The following is a 20,561-nucleotide window of genomic DNA, read 5'->3' on the forward strand; positions in this document are numbered from 1 at the left end:
AGATCTGAGTACTACTTCTTCCACTACTGGATGTCAGGGCTTATATACCCTGCATGGCTAAACGTCACCAGATGTGATGATGTGCATGAATGACATGCTGCAGCATGTATGGTAGATTAAGCATTAGTATTTCAGTTCATGCTCATTGTTACGATGGACTACTTACACACCGCATCACATTGAACGCTCTCGTGTCGACCAGCCATGACTTGATGGCAATATCTGACTCGCTTGCACACTGGAATTCTGTTTGTGATACGGGCTTGGTAGGTCTTGCTGGACTGTGTGTGTGCGTGTGCGTGTGCGTGCGTGCGTGCGTGCGCAAGGTTGCATTTTTACTGGGGGGGGGCGGGGTGAAATCAAAACCTTTTTTTGTGATGTTATGATATCCTAGGACAAGTGGCACAGTAGAAAATCCCAGGTCCACCGCAGCTAAAAACCCGCGTCTTTTTTTTTTTTTTGTGAGATCTGATGTTCATAGTGAGAGAACACTATGCAACGTGATTGTCTTGAATGCGCTCCACCGAAAGTCTCGCTTTAGTGAGACTTCCGGCGCCCAATCGGAAGTCTCACTAAAGAGCAAGTCCCATAGGCACGGGTTTTTAGCTGCGGCCGACCCGGGATGGAGTTATGACATTTTTCTACTGTACCACTCGTCCTAGGATATCGTAACATCATAAAAAAGGTAAGAAAAACGTTGGGTGAAATTCTCCTTTAAGTGGTTAAGAAAATGCCTTAATGACTAAAAGAAAAGTTTTTTTAAAGTTATTTCTTAGCTTTTTCTGCCTTCATTGATAGTTTATAGTAGATAGACAGGAAATGGGGAGAGATAGACGGGGAGTGGCACGCAGCAAAGGTCGTCGGGATCGGGATTCGAACCCTGTTTATTTGTGTGTGTGTGTATGTACACTCTGAGAGCATCAGCTGATTGAGCGTCTTCTCTGTGTATTTGTGCAGTATGGCAGAAGTCCCCTGCACCTGGCTGCCTACAAGGGTCACATCGAGGTGGTGCGCATCCTGCTTAAAGCCGGCTGTGACCTGGACATCCAAGACGACGTAAGTAGCCTTAAACTTTCACCTCCTCCACGTTCCCATTTCCTGCAAGCGTGGACTTCACTCACCACGCTGACTAAAAGGCCAGAGAGAGGGTGATATCTGATACAGGCCCTATAGGGCTTATAACTGTTATCATCAACTCGTCTCTAAGAATTGATAAGCGTTAAAAAATAAAGCTGCCTTCTTGGAAACAGAGGGTTTAACCCATTAAAACCGGGAACGCATCTGTGTAACCACTTCAACCATTATTTTATACTTTGGCTATTCAGAAATAGCAGATCTACAAGCTCATAGCGCGGCACAGAGTGCCTGTAGATCTGCCATTGAGCTTGTAGATCTGCCATTTTTGAAAAATCGTGAACATTTGTGCAAATCTTTGAATATACATATATTTTTAAAGCGAACATTTTTAACTCAAATCTTTCCTTCTGGGGGGTCCCTCTAACAACATATTCTGAGATGGGGGTCCGCGGCCAAATACATAACATTTTGGGGGCCCTTGACATGAAAAAGTTTGAGAACCACTGATATAGCAACATCATTTTTTTCAAAAACTGTTGGGATTTAGAAGACATTTGTAGAATCCCCATAAGCAAAGATTTGAGTTACAAATGTTAGCTTTAAAAAATATATATGATATTATATATTATATATTTGAATAGCCAAAGTATAAGATAATGATTAAAGTTAAAATCGAAAAAATGACATGCTTTCCCGGTCTTAATGGCTTAAGGTTTGATACCCGGCGCCTCCTGGCTTGCGCGTCGAAGTGTCCTTGAGCAAGACACTCAACACCTAACCGCTCCCCATGAGCAGCTTGGTGCCTCGCAGGGTTTCCTCCGCCATCGCGGTGTGAACGGGTGAACGTCAAGTACATTGTAAAGCGCTTTTTGAAGGGTCGTAGATCATCTATTTTCAGCGAATGTTCGCCTCTTTTGACAGACATGCCCAGAATAGGGACGCTATAGGGTTCAAGTGGTTAAAAATACTGCTACTACTACTACTATACTACTGCAGCTGCACACTTCAAATGTGTCGGCATGCCCTCTTTTATTAGCGTGGTAAGAGGGAACCTCTCCTCCTCCTCCTTCTCCTCCTCCTCCTCCTCCTCCTCCTCCTCCTCCTCCACTCTCTCACGGAAAGCATCACTCTTTGCTCTTTCTCCCAGCAAACCTGGCGTGCTAAGTGTCACTCACCACCGCTAATCTTGCTCTGCATGTACAGGAATTCCATTTATTTAGGCATTTAGGCCTTAGATGTGAGCCTTACACGCAGTGATTCTCTAATGTTACTTTTAATCCATTAAGACCTGAGGCCGATTCTAAATGAGTAGTTCTCACACAAAAAAAATAGAAAAATAGCAGATATACAAGCTCGCAGCGCGGCACGAAGTGACGCGCTGTGAGCTTGTAGATCTGCTATTTTTGAATAGCCAACGCAAAAATCTAAAATGACACAGATGCTTTCCCGGTTTCAATGGGTAAATTTCAAATACTTACAGTTTGATAATTACTGGCGTAATTAGGCCACGGACGCCCATTTGATAGGATTTTTTAAAATCTCTGGGACAGCCAATCTACACTGTAAAATCCTCAGTGGTCATTTAATTCTGGTCCATTTGGTTCCATTTGCACACTTGTTTGTTGTTGACTTTGCCACTGCTGCTTTCTTGTCATGATATTGCTGAGTTGCTGCCCTTGACACGTGCAGAATGGCTGAACGGCAGTGTTAATTTTGACAGCAAATTTTGATTTAGTTTTAGTCGTAGCCTTTTGAATAAAATGTCATTTAGTTTTAGTCATATTTTAGTCATCTGAAACGTTTTAGTTTTTGTCTAGTTTAGTCGACTTAATATACAGTTGATTTTGTCGACAAAAAAATATTTTGGCGGGTCTTGATGGCGACATAATGGCAGATTTTACACTTGGTTGCATGCTGAAAATAGCCGACGCGTTGTGAGCTTTTTGTAGATCTGCTATTTTCAGAGCGCAACACCTGAGCGCAACCAAACATAAAATGACTTGTCTTTTAGTTCTGCTGGATCTCTTCTGTAGTCCCTCCCTAACATTTTAGTCTAGTTTTTATTTGTTGACGAAATTGTCAATATATTTAGTCTTAGTTTTAGTCATCATAGCTTAGTTTTTATCTAGTTTTTTTTTTTTCGTCAGTGAAAAAAGGTTGTCGACGAAACATTTTTCGGCATAGTCGAAACATTTCGACTTCAGCATAGTCAAAGTCGACGAAATTAACACTGCTGAACGATGTGTGGTTTTTTGCTCCCATGGTTAGGGGGAGCAGACGGCTCTCCATCGGGCCGCGGTGGTGGGAAACAGCGATGTCATCTCTGCCCTCATCCAGGAAGGCTGTGCTCTGGACAGACAGGACAAGGTAACGTATTTATGGGCCAGAGAAATGCTCACGCACATACAGTCACACATCGTCGCTGTTGGGACGAAAACCTTTGGTTAAATATTTACAACCCGCAGACAGACTTAATCACTTTCACTTTCAAAATCCTATATTAGAATGTGTGGGTGGGTGGGTTCGGGCGGCCTGAACTTATAGTATTTCAAAAGTAGCTAAAATAGCAGATCTACAAGCTCACAACGCGGTGTGATGCAGCGCGTTGTGAGCTCGTAGATGGGCTATTTTCGCTACTTTGCATGACACCCTTGTATGACGAAGTAGTAGGGAAGTAGGGAATTGATGCGTAATTAGACCACCTCAATTGTGGTCAGCTTTTTTTTCTGTTTGTGTCCGCACATGAGGGGCACACCGCGATCCCGCTGATCCAAGCCAGAACGCCCGCGTCAATCGCTCCCCGTCTGAGATGGCCTTTAGAAGTTAAAATGGAGATACAGTAGAAGCTTTCTGCCTGCTAGCAACGCCATGCATGCGATTGCGATCACACGTGAACGCATCAATGCATGAAATCAGACACACAGAAGCAAACACACAAAAGCAGACCCCCCACACACACACACACACACACACACACACACACACACACACACACACACACACACACACACACACACACACACACACACACACACACACACACACACACACACACACACACACACACACACACACACACACACACACACACACACGCTCTGATGGCTGTTCGGTTACGGGAAATGACAGGAAACAGACGGAACTGGAAAGCCATCAGAATGTCAGCTGGCATAAGAGCTATTTCACAGGCTGTAGGGAAAACATTGTGTATAATCTGCTTAACCTCATTCCCTGAGCAGAAATACTCTCTAGTACATGATAGTGCAACAGAGTGGACTAGTGTACTCAGTGCTTAGAGCGTAGCCTGGTCCAGGCCCAGATTAACCCTGTGTGGTGCCCCAGGGCGACCTCAAGTTGAAATTAAAATTAGTGACATCTGTGGGGTCAGAATTGACCCATATACCACACCATACACCATAAGGTAAAACGTTTTTTTTTTCTTCATAAACCCAAAGTTTATTTTACTCCTAATAGCAAATGCAAATTGAGGACAAGTTTCTCTCACTCTCAAACATGTACACGTTGAATATTGACAATTTGGGGGGAATCGAGACACCCTTCCGGGTCATATTTGACCCGTAACTTTTTTTATAGAGATTAGAGACCATCAGAATTAACTAAAATGGTGGTAATTAATTGTGTTGCATTAAAATAGCTGTTTCTGAGGATATCAATGAAGCCTTGTTCCAATAAAGAAATGTAAAGGGTACTTTTTACCTATTTAAACTTGAAAACTGGTAAAAAATTACCCTAACATAATAGAAGGGGTTAATGTCCTCAAAGTCACACATCCAACAAGCTTTAAACTGAACCCAACGGATACTGTTAAGGAAGCCACAGACTTCGTAAATTATTGTCTCCGCCAGGAGAGTTTGTTTTCACTTTCTGAAACTAGGACTAACATTGGTCAAGCCTCACGTGACACGTGACAATACGGTGAAATAGTGTGATCTGATTGGCTAGTGACGTATAGCGGCCTATAAATACATGTACACTTTGAAAGAGTCTGTGCCTCTTTCAAAGTGAGGTAAGACAGGAATAATCACGAAATGGCTGAGAAATGGCGGATACTGTAACAATTGGATAGGACACTTACACAGACAGGACGGATAGGACACTTACATAGACAGGACGGATAGGACACTTATACAGACAGGACGGATAGAACACTTATACAGACAGGACGGATAGGACACTTATACAGACAGGACGGATAGGACACTTATACAGACGGATAGGACACTTGTGTCATGTTACTATTCCCAACACAAGTCTGCTGGCGGAGACTTGTGCTCCGAGGAGCACTTTTTCTAGTTATTATTATTATTATTAATTGAACAGAATTTTTTTTCTGAAAAAAAGTTTTCAAAAATGTTCCCAAAATAATTTCGGAAAAAGAGAAGAACTATAACAACCGTTATTAAGAAATAGTAGTATAGTAGAATAGTAGATATACAAGCTTGTAGATCAGCTAATTTGTATTCACTACTAAATAGGGCCTAAATGGTTAATTCATAATGGATTCTTTGTAAATGTGGGTCCTGGGGAGACACCATATTTCTCTTTTGGGTCTCTTTTGGCTGAAAAAAGTGTGTGTGTGCTCAGCTTGGCAGTGGTGTGTTTTTAACTCAGCCTGTGCTGTGTGTGACAGGATGGAAACACTGCCCTGCATGAGGTCTCCTGGCATGGCTTCAGTCAGTCCGTCAAACTGCTGGTGAAGGCTGGTGCCAACGTCCATGCCAAGAACAAGGTAACTCTACAGCTACTGGACTCTACTGAGACTGGGCCGTAATGACAAAAAAACAAAGTAGTTTGGATGGACACCTCCATATCGATAATGTCACGATATTATGGTGCTTTCAGATTTTTTTGCACAAGAAAATTATTAGAAATGTGGCTATGATAGCCAAACCTGACTGTTATGCAGCCTTTAAAGGTTCTATGACATTCATTTTCACTTTTTTGTTTTTTTGGGGGGGTTTATGACCTCAATTACACCCCAAAAAACGGAACTTTGAACATTCAGTGGATTTTCTGTTGTCTGTTTTTTTAATATATATAATTAGGCTGAAAAGTAATCTGGGATTGGCCCCTTGACTTTGATGTCATAGTCACTTAATCCCGCCCCCTCTCTGGATTTTATTGTTGGATGGCAATGTTAATGCATTCTGTCTTTTCCTTTCTTTCTCTGATCTCTCACTCTGTCCATTTTCTCTGCCTCTGCCCCTTTTCCTCCACCTCTTCTTTCTTTCACCGCTATGCTGCTCTCTCCTCCGTTCTCTCTCATTCATCTCTCCTGTTGCTGATTCGTCCTTTCCGACCTCTCTCGTCCCGCTCTCCCTCGTGTCTCTTCTTCCTTCTCCCTCTCTCTCTCTCTCTCTCTCTCTCTCTCTCTCTCTGTCTCTCTGTCCTTCTCTCAGGCAGGAAACACAGCGCTCCACCTAGCCTGTCAGAACGGACATGCTCAGAGTGCCAAGGTGCTGCTCCTGGGAGGCTCCAGACCTGACAGCAAGAACCATGTAAGTTCCATGTACTGTAAAGCAGTGGTTCTCAAACTTTTTAATTTCACGGACCCCCAGTTTGGTATGCATTATGGCCACGGACCCCCATAACTCCGAGAGTGTACAAACGGAACCAAAATGGACCCGGAAATGGTTCCGTTTGTAAACTCTCGGAGTTACAGACCTGGAAGGGTCCATTTGGTTTTTAACCATCAACAATTTAGCTGTGGACGCCCTACACCCACCTCAAGGACCACTGGGGGTCCCCCGGAAACCCCACTTTGAGAATCACTGCTGTAAGGTGGCGGGATGGCCTGTTGGCTGGAGAGATTGACTGGAAGGTTTGATTTCTGCAACAGTCATATGGATGGTCAAGGTGTCCTCGAGCAAGGCACTGAACCTCTAGTCACTCTCTCTAAGTCACTCTGGATAAAAGCGTTACCAACATGACCAGACTATAAACCAAATATTTTAACTACTTAAACCCTATTTACTTTGTTGACTGGGTCCCCCGGGGGTCTATATGTTTTTCCCTCTAGACAAAATGTCTTGGCTGAATGTTTGCCTATTTTCGGAGAATCTTCCCTGACATGCCCAGAACAGGGAGCGCTAGGGTTCATCATGTGTTTCCATAAGCAGCCTTATTGCTGGTGTGGAGAGACCTGTCACACTTAGTCAGGGATGCAGAGATTGCAGACACAGTGCAATTTCTTTAAATATATAGACTTCATCCTTTATGAACACTGTCTTACCAAGCATCTCCTGCAATCAGGGGCTCTGAGCAATGATGGGTTATGGACCAGTCTAAGGACTGAGTGAGTGCCTGCTGAGGCAAAGAGCAGCGTTTCTCTTGTCCCGTCCAAATGTCTGTCTAAGGTAGGCTGGGAATGGGATCAACTCGTTTTCGAATCTGGTCTGGAGTGGCTGCACCTTTGCGTCACCAAGTGCTACTCCAAAATGATTCCCCTCCCTCAGAGGTGTCATAATTTGAGGGCCTACCCATAAACCTGTGATGCAGTGCAGGTTAACTCATCTTTAAAAAAAAAAAATCACACCCAGTGTGAAGAGAGTGGTGCCTTTGAAAGTGTAACTGGTTGCATCCAACAATCAGCAACAATATGTGTCACGTGACACGTGACATACGGACGGACGGACATAAGGACACACGGACAAAGTCAAATGTAGGAGTGGTTGACACCACTCAAAAAAGAGTGTACTGGTATGCCCATGTTTTATGGCATACCATTTACCAGGCTAAATAAATGCCTACGTGAGAACGGGGAGTGATGGGAATAGATGAGAGGCTCAGCTGATTGCTGAAGCACTGCACAGCACTGATCTGATGGATAATAACACACCACATGTCCTCCAATCAGATTCGTCTCCTGTGTCCCTTCCCTCTGCACTCCTTCAATCAAGGAGGTTGCAGTGCTGATTAGTTCACTGTTTCTCAATGTCTGGTCCCTTAAATGAACCCTTAGGAGGGGAGTTGGTTGGTAGGCCTGGCCTAGACCGGATCACACTAGTCTGTTGGCAAAGAAAAACAGGTTTTCCCACCGTGTGGAAATCCTGGTGAGGCGAGGTGTAGCATGTGCATGTTGTTGTTAGTTTCATGATAAACTATTTCAAAACAAACATGAAAATTCCTAACTAGCTGCTGTTATCCAGGTTGACAGCTTCCTCTTCACAGCCCACTGAACACACACAAGGTACTTCATTATAAAACACCTTGTGGTGCATCTGCACTTCAAACACGGCCTCTGCTCGCATGAATGTAATCATGCAGCACAGCCCTGGTCTGTAGGGGGGGTTGTACTGTCCCCTAGTGCAAGGGTTCACAAACTTTCCAGGCCGTGACCCCCCCAAAATAATCATATTCGAATCACCTGCCACAGTGCAGACCCCCTGGTGTGACAGCTGTGTGGTGTTTTGAATACCTAACCATCGCTAATGAACCACACATTCCACCTGGCATCCTTATATTCATGCCTCCGTCTGCCAACAGCCGTTGGCAGACGGAGGATGCTGGAGGCATGTCTGGAGGCATGTCTGTCCCAACCTCGTGAATGGCCGCATGTCAGGGAACGCCTGGAGGGAATTTGGCACAAACATCCACTTGGACTCAAGGAGGAAGTGATTAGAAGTAAGGTGGTCCAAAGTTCAAAGGTCAAGTTCACTGTGACCTCACAAACACGTTCATTGAATACCTTCAAAGTCTTCATTCCCTATACATATACTACGGTATGTGAGTCTGGACAGACACAAATGTAACTGCAAACCACGATGCGATATTTAAAATTTTCATCGTTACAGATGAAAATTCTCAAAACGCCTAGGCCTATACATTTCATTTATAGACCATGATATGCCGGTGTCAAGCACACAACGCGTCGCTTGAGCTTCTAAATCAGCAATTTTTCGCTGTGCAACACCATCATGTGACAAAATATAATTCAGGCTTGTGTTTAAACTACCTCCAATCTGTCTCAAACTGAGAAGCAGAGCCGGGCTTGGGTCTAATAATGGCATGGGTAGAGACCGGACGCCGGCCCGTTCACTCTCCTTCAGCCCTCCTCTTTTCGGTGGTGCTCTTTTGTTTTCATTCCTAATAAGAACAACTCTACACGTTGTAATGGGAGTTGCCGACGGATTCGGCTGCGGAGCTCTGAAACTGTCTTGAGAGTTTAGTGTCTAAGTGTCCTTGAGCAAGACACTGACTGAACCCCTCTGTCCTGTCCTCTGTCGTGATGAGAAGGATGGTGCCTTGCATGGTTTCCTCTGCCATAGTTGCCACAGTTTTTTGAAAAAACGTATATTACAATGTCAGTGGTTCTCAAACCTTTTCATGTCAAGGACTTCAAAATGTATATGTATTTGGCCACGGACCCTATCTCAAAATATTTTGTTCCAGGGACCCCCAGAAGCAAAGATTTGAGTTACAAATGTTCGCTTGAAAAAATATACATTCAAAGATTTGCACACATTTTCACGATTTCTCAAAAATAGCAGATCTACAAGCTCATAGCGCGGCACTCGGTGCCGCGCTATGAGCTTGTAGATCTGCTATTTTTGAATAGCCCAAAGTGTAAAATAAAGCTTTTTAGCTCAAATAAAAAATAATGACACAGATGCTTCTCCCGGTCTTAAAGGATTAAGGCCCTATATGAATCCACCATTTAGACAGCTCGCCCCATAAAAACAAAGGACCCACCCAAAGGCTATTTTTGTTCCCATAGCTCTGTTGTTATTGCAGAATGATCTCAGACGTATAGACACCCTTACATTTAAACAACCACAACACAGGTTTCCCTCCAGCCCACGACTGCTAACAAGGCCAGGTTGGCGCCTGTTCGAACAGGGAGTGGAACTGGGAGGGATAACATGGGAAACTCCTCACTGTCTGTCAGGTGAAAAGAAGCAGCTGGCGACTCCCACATGCATCGGAGAAGACATGTGGTTGTCTGTCTACACCCCTCCCCAAGAACAACAAGGAGGGGGTTGGCTGTGACAGGGACATATGGGGAGAATCTAAACTAAATTGTGGAGAAAATACAAAAAGAGAAGCAGTCCCCTAGTGCTCAATACTGTATCTGCAAGATATTTGTGTATATTTGCGCATTCTGTAAATGTTATCATTGACTTACTGTCTAACCTTTTTCTTAACTTTCTGTTAAACTCTACTGTCCCTATTCTGGGCATGTTGCTAAATGTTAAACTATTATTCTTGAGCGTTCAGTTAAAATAGCAGATCTACAAGCTCTCCAATCGCGTTGTGAACTTAGACCCCTGGGGGACCCCGGTCAACAAAGTAGTGTTTAAGTGGTTAATTAATAGGTGAACGTGGCATGTTGTGTCCTTTTGAAGCTAACCTCTTCTATTATGAACTGGTGGATGTGTGGATAATTCAATCTGTTTTCTGAAATGTTTGTATTTGATGGGTTGCACTGGAGGAAGCTTTTACGTATCTGCTTAACCCAATAGGACCTGGAACGCATCTGTGTCACTTTAGATTTCTTTGGCTATTCAAAAATAGCAGATATACAAGCTCATAGCGCGGCACCGAGTGCCGCGCTATGAGCTTGTAGATCTGCTATTTTTGAAAAAATCGTGATATATATATATTTTTTTTCAAAATGTTCAAAAAACCTCATGGGTTAAGTACCAACTTCTGATGTTGAATGCTTCTGAGAAAAATCCAATAAACAAAGTTTAAAATAGATAAATAGATAAACTGGTTGTGTGATGTTGTGTTGGTTTCAGGCTGGGGACGCGTGTCTGCATGTAGCGGCCCGCTACAACCATGTGGCCATGCTCCGCATCCTCCTGGGCGCCTTCTGCTCCGTGTCAGAGAAGAACCTGGTAAGAAAGGCTTGAATTGTAGGATTTTTATCATTCACCATCGCAAAAAAGTAAAAACACACCATTCACCTTGAGACTCGGCCGAGCAGCGCTGGGATTTAACTTATTTAAACCTGGAACACCTACAGTATACGCTATTATACCTTTCAAGCTGGGAGCTGTGTAGTTGTTGCTATATACTGTACAGTATATACTATATACTGTACCAGTGGTTCTCAAACTTTTTCATGTCAAGGACCCCCAAATTGACACTTATTACCCCACGGACCCCCATTTGACAAGATAAGCCAGGGACCCCCATAAGAGAAGGTTTTTATGGCTCTCTAGCAGTGATTCTCAACCATTTTAATTTCAAGGACCCCCAGTTTAACATGCGTTAGGCTACGGACCCCCATTTAATGGCATTTATACCTCTGGGACCCCAATTCATATTGTAAAATCAATGTTAATTTAACTCTGAGAGTGTACAAATGGAACCAAATGGACCCGTTAGGGTCCATTTGGTTCCATTTGTACACTCTCAGAGTTACAGACCCATAAGGGTCCATTTGGTTCCTGTCCATCATTTAGCTGGGGACCCCCTGGAACCCCCCCAAGTACCCCTAGGGGTCCCCGGACCCCACTTTGAGAACCAATGCTACAGTATATACTATAGATTTTTTGCCTAACAATGTAAAGTCTTTCAGAAAACTTGGGTCAGGATTTAGAAGGCGTTTTTAGAATCGGCCTCAGTGGGGGCTCCTCACTGGCAGCTGGGGGGGGGAGAGTATAGTATAGTGAAATAATTAGAGCTGTTCCCTTACCATCTTTTCCTTTCTGATACTGATGCCTGAAACTTGCATATCGGTTGATACAGAGTACTGATCCGACACCGATGCCTAATAAACAAATACAAGTCTCGGAATAAATTACAATTTCATTAATAGTTGTTAAAATGCAGCCTCAAGTTAGTGAAATTATAATGTAAATAGTGCAAAAGGGTATAAACAGCACTTTTTAAAAAAAAAGTGTTTAGTATAAATGAAATGTGTGACAAATTACGTTGTACAGGATCGGCATAGACTGGCATACTCAGCGATACCAGCATTTTAGGTGGTGTCGGCAGCTTTTCCAATACTGTATTGGTATCAGAACAACTCTAAAAGTAATTGTAGTAGAGTGGAGTAAAACATACAATCCAGCAGGATACAACAGCAGTGACGAGACAGAAATGTGTGGGGAGGACTTAATTGGCCTAATGGCTAAATTGGGAGAAGAAAGGGGGAGGAAATTAATTGGCTTCTCAAAATGTTAGGAAAATGAAAATAAAAAAGGGGAAAAAAGAGCATCCACAACACATATTCAGATCTGTGCAAAGGTGATTCAGAATCTTAGAGTGCAGATGCTCTTTTTTTAGTTGGATTCTCCGTGTAAAATATGTACATGAGTCACTCGAAACAACAATCATCTGCCGCATTTACATACAATGTAGGCCTATACATCCTTATACAAGCATTCAGTGTAGCATGATGCATGGAGGCATTAATAGCATCTCTCTCTCTCTCTCTCTCTCTCTCTCTCTCTCTCTCTCTCTCTCTCTCTCTCTCTCTCTCTCTCTCTCTCTCTCTCTCTCTCTCTCTCTCTCTCTCTCTCTCTCTCTCTCTCTCTCTCTCTCTCTCTCTCTCTCTCTCTCTCCTCTCTCTCTCTCTCTCTCTCTCTCTCTCTCTCTCTCTCTCTCTCTCTCTCTCTCTCTCTCTCTCTCTCTCTCTCTCTCTCTCTCTCTCTCTCTCTCTCTCTCTCTCTCTCTCTCTCTGTGTTTGTCCTGGTCAGTCTGGGGACACACCGCTTCATGTGGCAGCTGCTCTGAACCACAAGAAAACAGTGCGGCTGCTGTTGGAGTCCGGAGCAGACGGCAGCATCTGCAACAATGTGAGTGAGTGCCCGAGGGCCCCCGTTCGTTCTACATCCTTAATGCTCCGCAGCTTTGTTCTGTTCCCTTGATAACTTAATGTCAACACGACACGTCTCTGTTCATTAGAGACCCCATCCTCTTCAGGGCTTTTTACAATAACTACTTACCTCGCAGAACTCTATTTAACACTCTGCCTGTCTTGTCTATTAAATCTGTTTAAATACCTGCTGCTGTTTTTATATGCTGGATGTGTCTTCCACCTGCACAAGAAGCATTTCTTCCTTCCATAGTGAAACCTATTCATTACAGTTTTTTTATATTTATCATGCACCTTACATTGGACTTTTATTTAAATTGACTGTGCTTTACAGTTTTTTCTGTTCTGTGTTCCTTTCTTTTCTATTCTGTCTTTCCCTACTCGAACTGTTCCTGTAAACGGCCATGTTGAAAGCTTGCACACTGAAAAAAAGAATTTGCACTCTGTCTGAGTCTGTCTGCCCGAGTGATATGACAATAAAGTTGTTTCTGATTCTGACTGTGCCCTTTCTGTTGATGCACTGTATGTATACCCTTCTCTATAGCAGCTTTCTATGTGTGTTTCTCTATCTGCAGGCAGGCCAGACAGCGTTGGACCAGGCCAGAGAACACAACAATCCAGATGTCGCTCTGCTCCTGACTAAAGCCCCTCAGGTGAGACCACCGTCCCCCAGTCTGACATCACCTCCTAGTGCCAGTGTTATCAATTGCTGGACAAAATGGTGTTGTGCTCCTTTAGTTCGGTCAGAGCATGTGTTGTTTTTTTCACATCTCGTTATGTTTTCGTCATTGCTTTACTGTATATTCCCAGCCGACAGCCGTATCCATTAACCACTTTGGCATGTCATTATAGGCTTGAATGTTCAGAAATGGTGGGATATTTCATAATATTCACAAAACAACAAAAATAATGGATCTACAAGCTCAGAACACGTTGCATTGTGACATGTTGTGAGCTTGTAAACTGGTATTTTTGCTATTTGTTGTATAACAAAGTATATAGGGCTTAATTAAGGGCCATCCACACCAAGCACTGCAATGATTATAATAGTTAGTCCACTCCACAATTATAACGATGACAGTGGTGAATACAGTTCTATTGTAGTTATAGTCATAGTGCTTGGAGTGTGGACATCCCTTTAGGGCCTAGGACCCCAGAGGTCCCTGGTGCGATTCCAGCCCTCAGCAATGCGTCAAAGTGTCCCTGAGCAAGACACTTAACCCCTAGCGCTCCTCCCAGCACTCAACTGGGTGAAGCTGAAAACTGAAGTTCCCCCGTGGGATGTGATAGGCATCGAAATAGATAAATAAAACTGAGGTTCTAGGCGTTAAGCTCATGTTCAGATTCAGATTAATCATTCCACTGAGTTCACACAGAATACATGTCCTCCACATGACTTCACTCCAAGATCATCATCAGACTCATTAATTCTCCCAGTCTCAACCTAATTAATTGCAAAACAACATAATTTGGGGATAGATGTTAGATTACATGCATCATTAATCAGCTTTCAGTTTTCAATGCAGGAACTTGAGAACCTTGTAGCCAGCAGTTGTGTATTGAGAGGAATAATTATGATCAAATTATGCATTTATTACACTATGTGTGTGTGTGTGTGTGTGTGTGTGTGTGTGTGTGTGTGTGTGTGTGTGTGTGTGTGTGTGTGTGTGTGTGTGTGTGTGTGTGTGTGTGTGTGTGCGTGGTTGTGCGTGGTTGTGTGTGTGCGCGCGCACACACACACGTGCATGCTTGTTTGGCTAGTGTGTGTGTGCGAGTGTGTGCATGCGTGTGTGTGGTTGAACTGTGTTTATGCATTGTTTACGCATAGTCCATGTATCTCCCTAGATGAATAAACACACACTCTAAATTGGCATAATCATGCCATCCCAATTAAGTTCTAATCAGCCACTGAATATTTCCTGTGCGTATGTTTGTGTGTGTGTGTGTGTGTGTGTGTGTGTGTGTGTGTGTGTGTGTGTGTGTGTGTGTGTGTGTGTGTGTGTGTGTGTGTGTGTGTGTGTGTGTGTGTGTGTGTGTGTGTGTTCAGGTCCAGAGCTTCACGCGTGGCAGGAGTGTGAGGAAGAGGAGAGACAAGCTAAAGGCAGAGGGCAGAGCCCAGTCGGTACCCAGAGATGAGATGCTGCCCAGCAAGGTAACAAACAGTGCAGCACTTCAGACAGGGAGCGCAGCACGAGTGTCATTTTTAGATTTCTATGGCTATTCAAAATAGCAGTCTCTGCTTCTGGTCTGACTGAATTAAACACATGCATTTCATTTTGGGAAATGTAGACTGTCTGATATGTTTATTATAAGATCTAATCAATTTTAACCACAATAACCCTGTTGTCCCTTGTCAAAATCTGCCTTTTTAATCTATTTATTTTCATTAAAAAATAGCAAAGACAGCTTCGCTATTTTGTCCTATATAGCGAAGCTATGTGTATTTTTCTGTATTCTGCATTTTTTAACAAATTGAACCCTGCAGATAAGCATTGCAAAACAATGTTTGTGTTGTTGTGGTTCTTTCAGAACAGTGTGTCTGCTGCTGAGGACACCCAGAGCAGTGAGCGGCTGGCCTGCAAACACAACGACACCACCGACACCAACGCCAAGAGAGGCAAGAACAGGAGACACAAAGAAAAGGTAGAGTAAGCTATAGACCCCTTAACAGACGACGTCACACTGATAAGAACCAGTATGCGCGCAACTAGTATGCGCGCAATGAAACCCATTCTGTCAGGTCTCGCTAGGACGTGCCTCACCAGCCAACACACAAGAGGGGGTTGGGGTGTGCTGCAACCAGCGCACCCCGAAACAACGGGTTGGGAATTGATTGCGTGAAACAATCACCTGTGCGTCCAGTCTCAATGTTGGTAAACAAATAATTGGTCTATACACACTGGGGAGTCATCAGATCATTATGCATTTCACCAGTGGTGGAAAAAGTACTCAAATGTTTTTTTACTTAAGTTAATGTAGAGCACCTGGAGGCTGGAGCATGTGTGGTCATGCTTTACTTTGCAAGATATGGATATTATGTCTACATTCAATCAGAGGAGAACATAATTTCCTCTACTCTGGGTACAGCGAAGCACCGCGTTTGTTTGATATGATGACGCGTTGGTTGTGGTATTCATAGAAATATGCGTCATCATCGGTAAAGTCGGTGACCTCTTATGACCTATATGTATGGGTAAAAGTCAAATTAAAGCATGTTAATGAAACGGGGTGGTTCTTTCCATGGGTATAGCCTGCTCTGTCGGACCCTCTCCGCCGCAAGGAGAACAGGCACGGCGAGGCGGCTAACAGGAGGAAGGCTAAACAGCGGGGGTCCTCCTCCCCCCAGCCTCCAGGACCTCCACACAACTACAAGGCCTTCCAGCTCTACACGCTGTACCGCGGCAAGGATGGCAAGATCATGCAGGTGAGAAGAACGCTCACCGCAAATCACCCCCCTCTTTCCCCCTGCAGTGGTTTGACCCATTAAGACCCGAGGCCGATTCTACAAATGCCTTCTAAACCACTAGTTCTTTCAAGATTTTTGCTAAAATGTTCCAAAATAGCAGGTGTACAAGCTCGCGGCGCGGCACGAAGTGAGGCGCTGTGAGCTTGTAGATCTGCAATTTTGTGAAAAATAGCCAACGCTAAAATCTAAAATGACACGGATGCTTTCCCGGTTTTAATGGGTTATTGCATGTGAAACAGCAGTGGTGGAAGAAGTACGATTTTTTTATTAAGTAAAAGTAGCTATACCACAATGTAGAAAATACTAAGTACTGTACAAAAAATGTCCTTTAAAAAATTAAATAAATAAATATATATATATATATATATATATATATATATATATATATATATATATATATATATATATATATATATATATATATATATAAATAGTAATAATAATTTAGAAATTTGTCAAAAGAAAATAAAAATAACGGATCAACAAGCTCACACAATGCGATCTGCAATATTTTGTAATCTACAAAGTAACGCAACTGAAGGTTTCCTCTGAGATGTAATGGATTAGAAGTATAAAGTATTGAAACATTGACATACTCAGGGAAAGTAGTAAGTAAAAGTAGCTACAAATTGTACTACATACTGTAAGTACAGTGTGAATATGTGAATGTACCTAGAATTCTTTCCACCACTGTAAAAGCATTGTTTCTGACCACCCAGAGACAAATTGCATGTTAGTTTTGTTGTGTGTCAATGTTAGATTGCACCCAGCTTCTCAGAGCCAGTAGCTCTTCCGTTCCAACATGGAAGGTGATGCTGTTATGCTGTGTTTTAATATCGTCGCTGTCAGGCAGACACCTTATATCCCCATATTCCATAATTGTCTGTTTTTTAAAATAAATTAATGCTTTGTTTTATAAATTTGACGATGAAGTAGCGCCGATCTATAAGCTCACAACGCGTCGCGATGCGACGAATGTGTGATCTTTTGCTATTTTTGGATACTAGAGGTTCAAGCCACTACGAGGCTCTCATACCTACGCCGCAACACCGATCCGACCAAGATGTCTGACTCTTTTTTTAGAATTCAAATTAAAATTTTATCCCACGATTTTGTAACCCTATTTTTTCACCCAGTGCCAATGCCTAAGAGCCCCGAACTGAGCTCATGCTTCCTTCAACGCATGAGGAGTTAGCAGACCGCTTCTTATCACCTGACAGGGGGCAGTTTCCCCGGTAGGACGTAGCGCGTGGAAGGAACATGTTACAACCAGTTCCTTTCCCCTGATCAGGGGGAGGCAGTATAGAGACCAGGATTACTGTTTTTTGTGAGGTTATCTACTCTAGGGGTCACGGAAAGAACATGCAAACTGCACACAGAAAGGTCCTTTCAGATGTCTGAGTCTTAAAGGAGTAGTTCACCCAAAAAAAAACATATTTTTTATGAGTAATCGATAGCACAAATGTCATTTTGGGGGTGAACTACTCCTTTAAGGTCCGTTCAGACAAAACGTGCAGGCAGTGTGGCTGCATTATTAGATTTTCCGTGTCATGTGTGATCAACGTGTGCCAAATCTCTGTTTGCAGGCTCCTCTGAACGGCTGCCGCTGTGAACCTCTCATCAGCAAACTGGAGAACCAGCTGGAGGCCACCAAGGAGGAGATGAAGACGGAGATCCACACTGTCCAGGACCTGATGAACAACAAGATGGGTCAGCTAGACCGCAAGAACAAGCATCAGGTAACACACATGCACATGTCACATAGTACGCAGAAATGAATACATTTTGTAACATTTTTGCATAAGTATAAAATAAGGTTTAATACCCAATTTAGGATGCGTAGTATTCCACTATGTTAAATATATGATGATTATCTTTAACAAGGATGGGATTTAAACCCAGATGTGCAGAACACAATAAAGTAGCAGGTACCAAGCTGCTATTACGAAACCCTGAAATTTTAGGATGGCTTATGGTGTTCCACACCCGGGCATCAACAACGATGGGATTCAAACCGACACATGTGGAGCACAGTGAAGTATCACTGCGCCAACTTAACTACTCAACCACCTCGTTTGTTTTCTACAGTGTTTTTTTCCACCTACGCTACAGAATAGTGCCATCTGATTATGATATAAAGAAACCCTGGATCTATAGTTTGGGATGGCTTATAGTGTTCCACACTAAAAGTAATCTCTCAAGAACAGATTCTGCCCTGCGGTGGAATCTGTCGGAGGGGTTCGTCATAACGTGTGCGCATTGGCTACAAGTGGGCGTGCCTTCAGATCAGGAAGCGGGCCGCGCTTTACCCAATCAAATGTAGTGGGCGATTCACGTGTCCATCCACCCTTCCCCCCTCGAAACTAGCCGATACTAATTTAACAATAGCGTCCTCGGAGCGGACAAAACCACGGAAAGATATTCACATTTTAACTTACTATTTCATCATAGAAACAAGTGGGCTTATAACCAAAACCATCCATGTTCTCTGGGAGAAGTGGTGTTAGTGTTCCGTGTAGAAATATTGTTAGTGGGAATGAAAACGTAGTCGCACCAACCGGAAGTGATGTGCTGAAGGCAGACATGAAACCGGAGTTTCCCTGCGCACTGGTCTTCCATTTTCCTCCCGCCAGACCCCACAGACAATATCAGAAAACAGAGGTCGCTGTTTTTCATTTTCTGTGGGGTCTGGCTACGCGAGACTACACTAAAAGGGATGCTGAGCATCGACAATGAGGATGGGATTTGAACCCAGGCGTGCAGAGCACAATGGATTAGCAACCCATCACCATAACCACTCGGCCACCTCGTCTCTCTTTTGTTTTCTCTGGAGCAGTCTTATAAAATAACAATACATGTCGTGTCAGTATCATGGGCCTGATATCCCTGTGACAGACCTGTAACAGGGCCTGTCACAGAGCCTGTCACAGCCCTGTCATAGTGATGTCATGTCCTTTCACAGGCACGTCACAACCCTGTCATAGTGATGTCAGGCCCTGTCACGGGCCTGTCACAGGCATGTCAGGCCCTGTTACATTAGGCTCCTCAAAGCACTGTGTGACAGGGATGTCAGGCCCTGTCACAGTGCCTGAAAGCCCTGTGACAAGACCTGACATCCCTGTGGCAGGGCTGGTAACATGTTACCATGCTACCAGCCATGTTAATTGTTGCTTTTCACTTTTAAAAATGTAATTACAACACGGTATTGCTGCCAGCTGGGATCGCTCATTGCCTTAACCACTCGGCCACCTTGACTGTCTTCTGTCTCAAATGTAGCAGACTGACAACTTAAGTACTCAGCCACCTTTGGTTCCTACAGTATTTTCTCCATCTACAATAGTTCCCTCTAAGTATGCTTCAAGACATTTTGGATCCATACGCTTATGTTATTAAAACCAGGAAAAGAGTAAGTACAACACTTATGCCACATCACAATATTACGATATCTATCTAGAGCCACTTGAGTGTCTTGCTCAAGTGTTCTTTGACAGGACACATGCCTATTTATGGAGACATTGCCCGTCATGGGAATTGAACCTGTGACATTAGCGTTCGGGTTCCAGGGGCAGCAGGCTGCCAGCAGCTAACCGCTAGCCCCCACATATAGTACAGCAGCAGGCTCATTCAGTTGATTAGCTGCATCTCAGGGATGTGTGTTCTTTCCAGTTGAGTGCAGATGTTGCTCTAAGTGTTTTGATCGTGGTCATGCGTACGCCAATGGAAAGAGCATTGAACTAACGTGGCGAGGATTTACTGGTTCCATTTCCTGTGAAGAGGACGACAGAGCATTAAGCACTTTCAACCAGTACATAGGGCTTAAATGGTTAAATCCTGACAGGGGCTGAGGCTCCATTCCCCCTGAAGTCATCCATATATTAATAATATATGGAGTGATGGTCCTGTGATGGTCCTCTGGATAAAAGCTATATTAACACATTAGACACACATTCTCACACACACTCCTACCTGGGAAGATACAATGCTGAATATTGCATGCATGCACTATGCATGTCAGTGGTTCTCCAACTTTTTATGTCAAGGGCCCCCAAATAAATGTGCGTTTGGCCGCAGACCCCCATTTGAGAATATTTTGCCCCGGGGACCCTAGACAAGATTTGTGTTGTACTGACATAATACTGACATGATAGGGACATGATATTTATTGTTATTTTATAAGACATTAATTAAGCATTAATTAATAGTTAATAAGGAACTTACGTCCTTATATAT

At 43.4% G+C, this 20,561-nt stretch overlaps 1 protein-coding gene across 2 annotated transcripts in view; it reads left to right on the plus strand.

Annotated features, from left to right (window-relative positions):
* The window catches only part of ankrd6b (ankyrin repeat domain 6b), a 66,159-nt gene that overhangs the window by 39,682 nt on the left and 5,916 nt on the right, over window positions 1-20,561 (plus strand). For both annotated transcript variants that reach the window (XM_084083176.1, XM_084083177.1), the window contains exons 3-13: window positions 958-1,056; window positions 3,346-3,444; window positions 5,729-5,827; window positions 6,498-6,596; window positions 10,839-10,937; window positions 12,747-12,845; window positions 13,441-13,518; window positions 14,913-15,017; window positions 15,395-15,508; window positions 16,116-16,289; window positions 17,918-18,070. In XM_084083176.1, the coding sequence (XP_083939302.1) occupies window positions 958-1,056; window positions 3,346-3,444; window positions 5,729-5,827; window positions 6,498-6,596; window positions 10,839-10,937; window positions 12,747-12,845; window positions 13,441-13,518; window positions 14,913-15,017; window positions 15,395-15,508; window positions 16,116-16,289; window positions 17,918-18,070 (1,218 nt within the window). The remainder of the gene's footprint in view (window positions 1-957; window positions 1,057-3,345; window positions 3,445-5,728; window positions 5,828-6,497; window positions 6,597-10,838; window positions 10,938-12,746; window positions 12,846-13,440; window positions 13,519-14,912; window positions 15,018-15,394; window positions 15,509-16,115; window positions 16,290-17,917; window positions 18,071-20,561) is intronic.

Source organism: Gymnoscopelus microlampas (genome assembly GCF_963454915.1).
Source record: "Gymnoscopelus microlampas genome assembly, chromosome: 16".
NCBI classification, from domain to species: domain Eukaryota; kingdom Metazoa; phylum Chordata; class Actinopteri; order Myctophiformes; family Myctophidae; genus Gymnoscopelus; species Gymnoscopelus microlampas.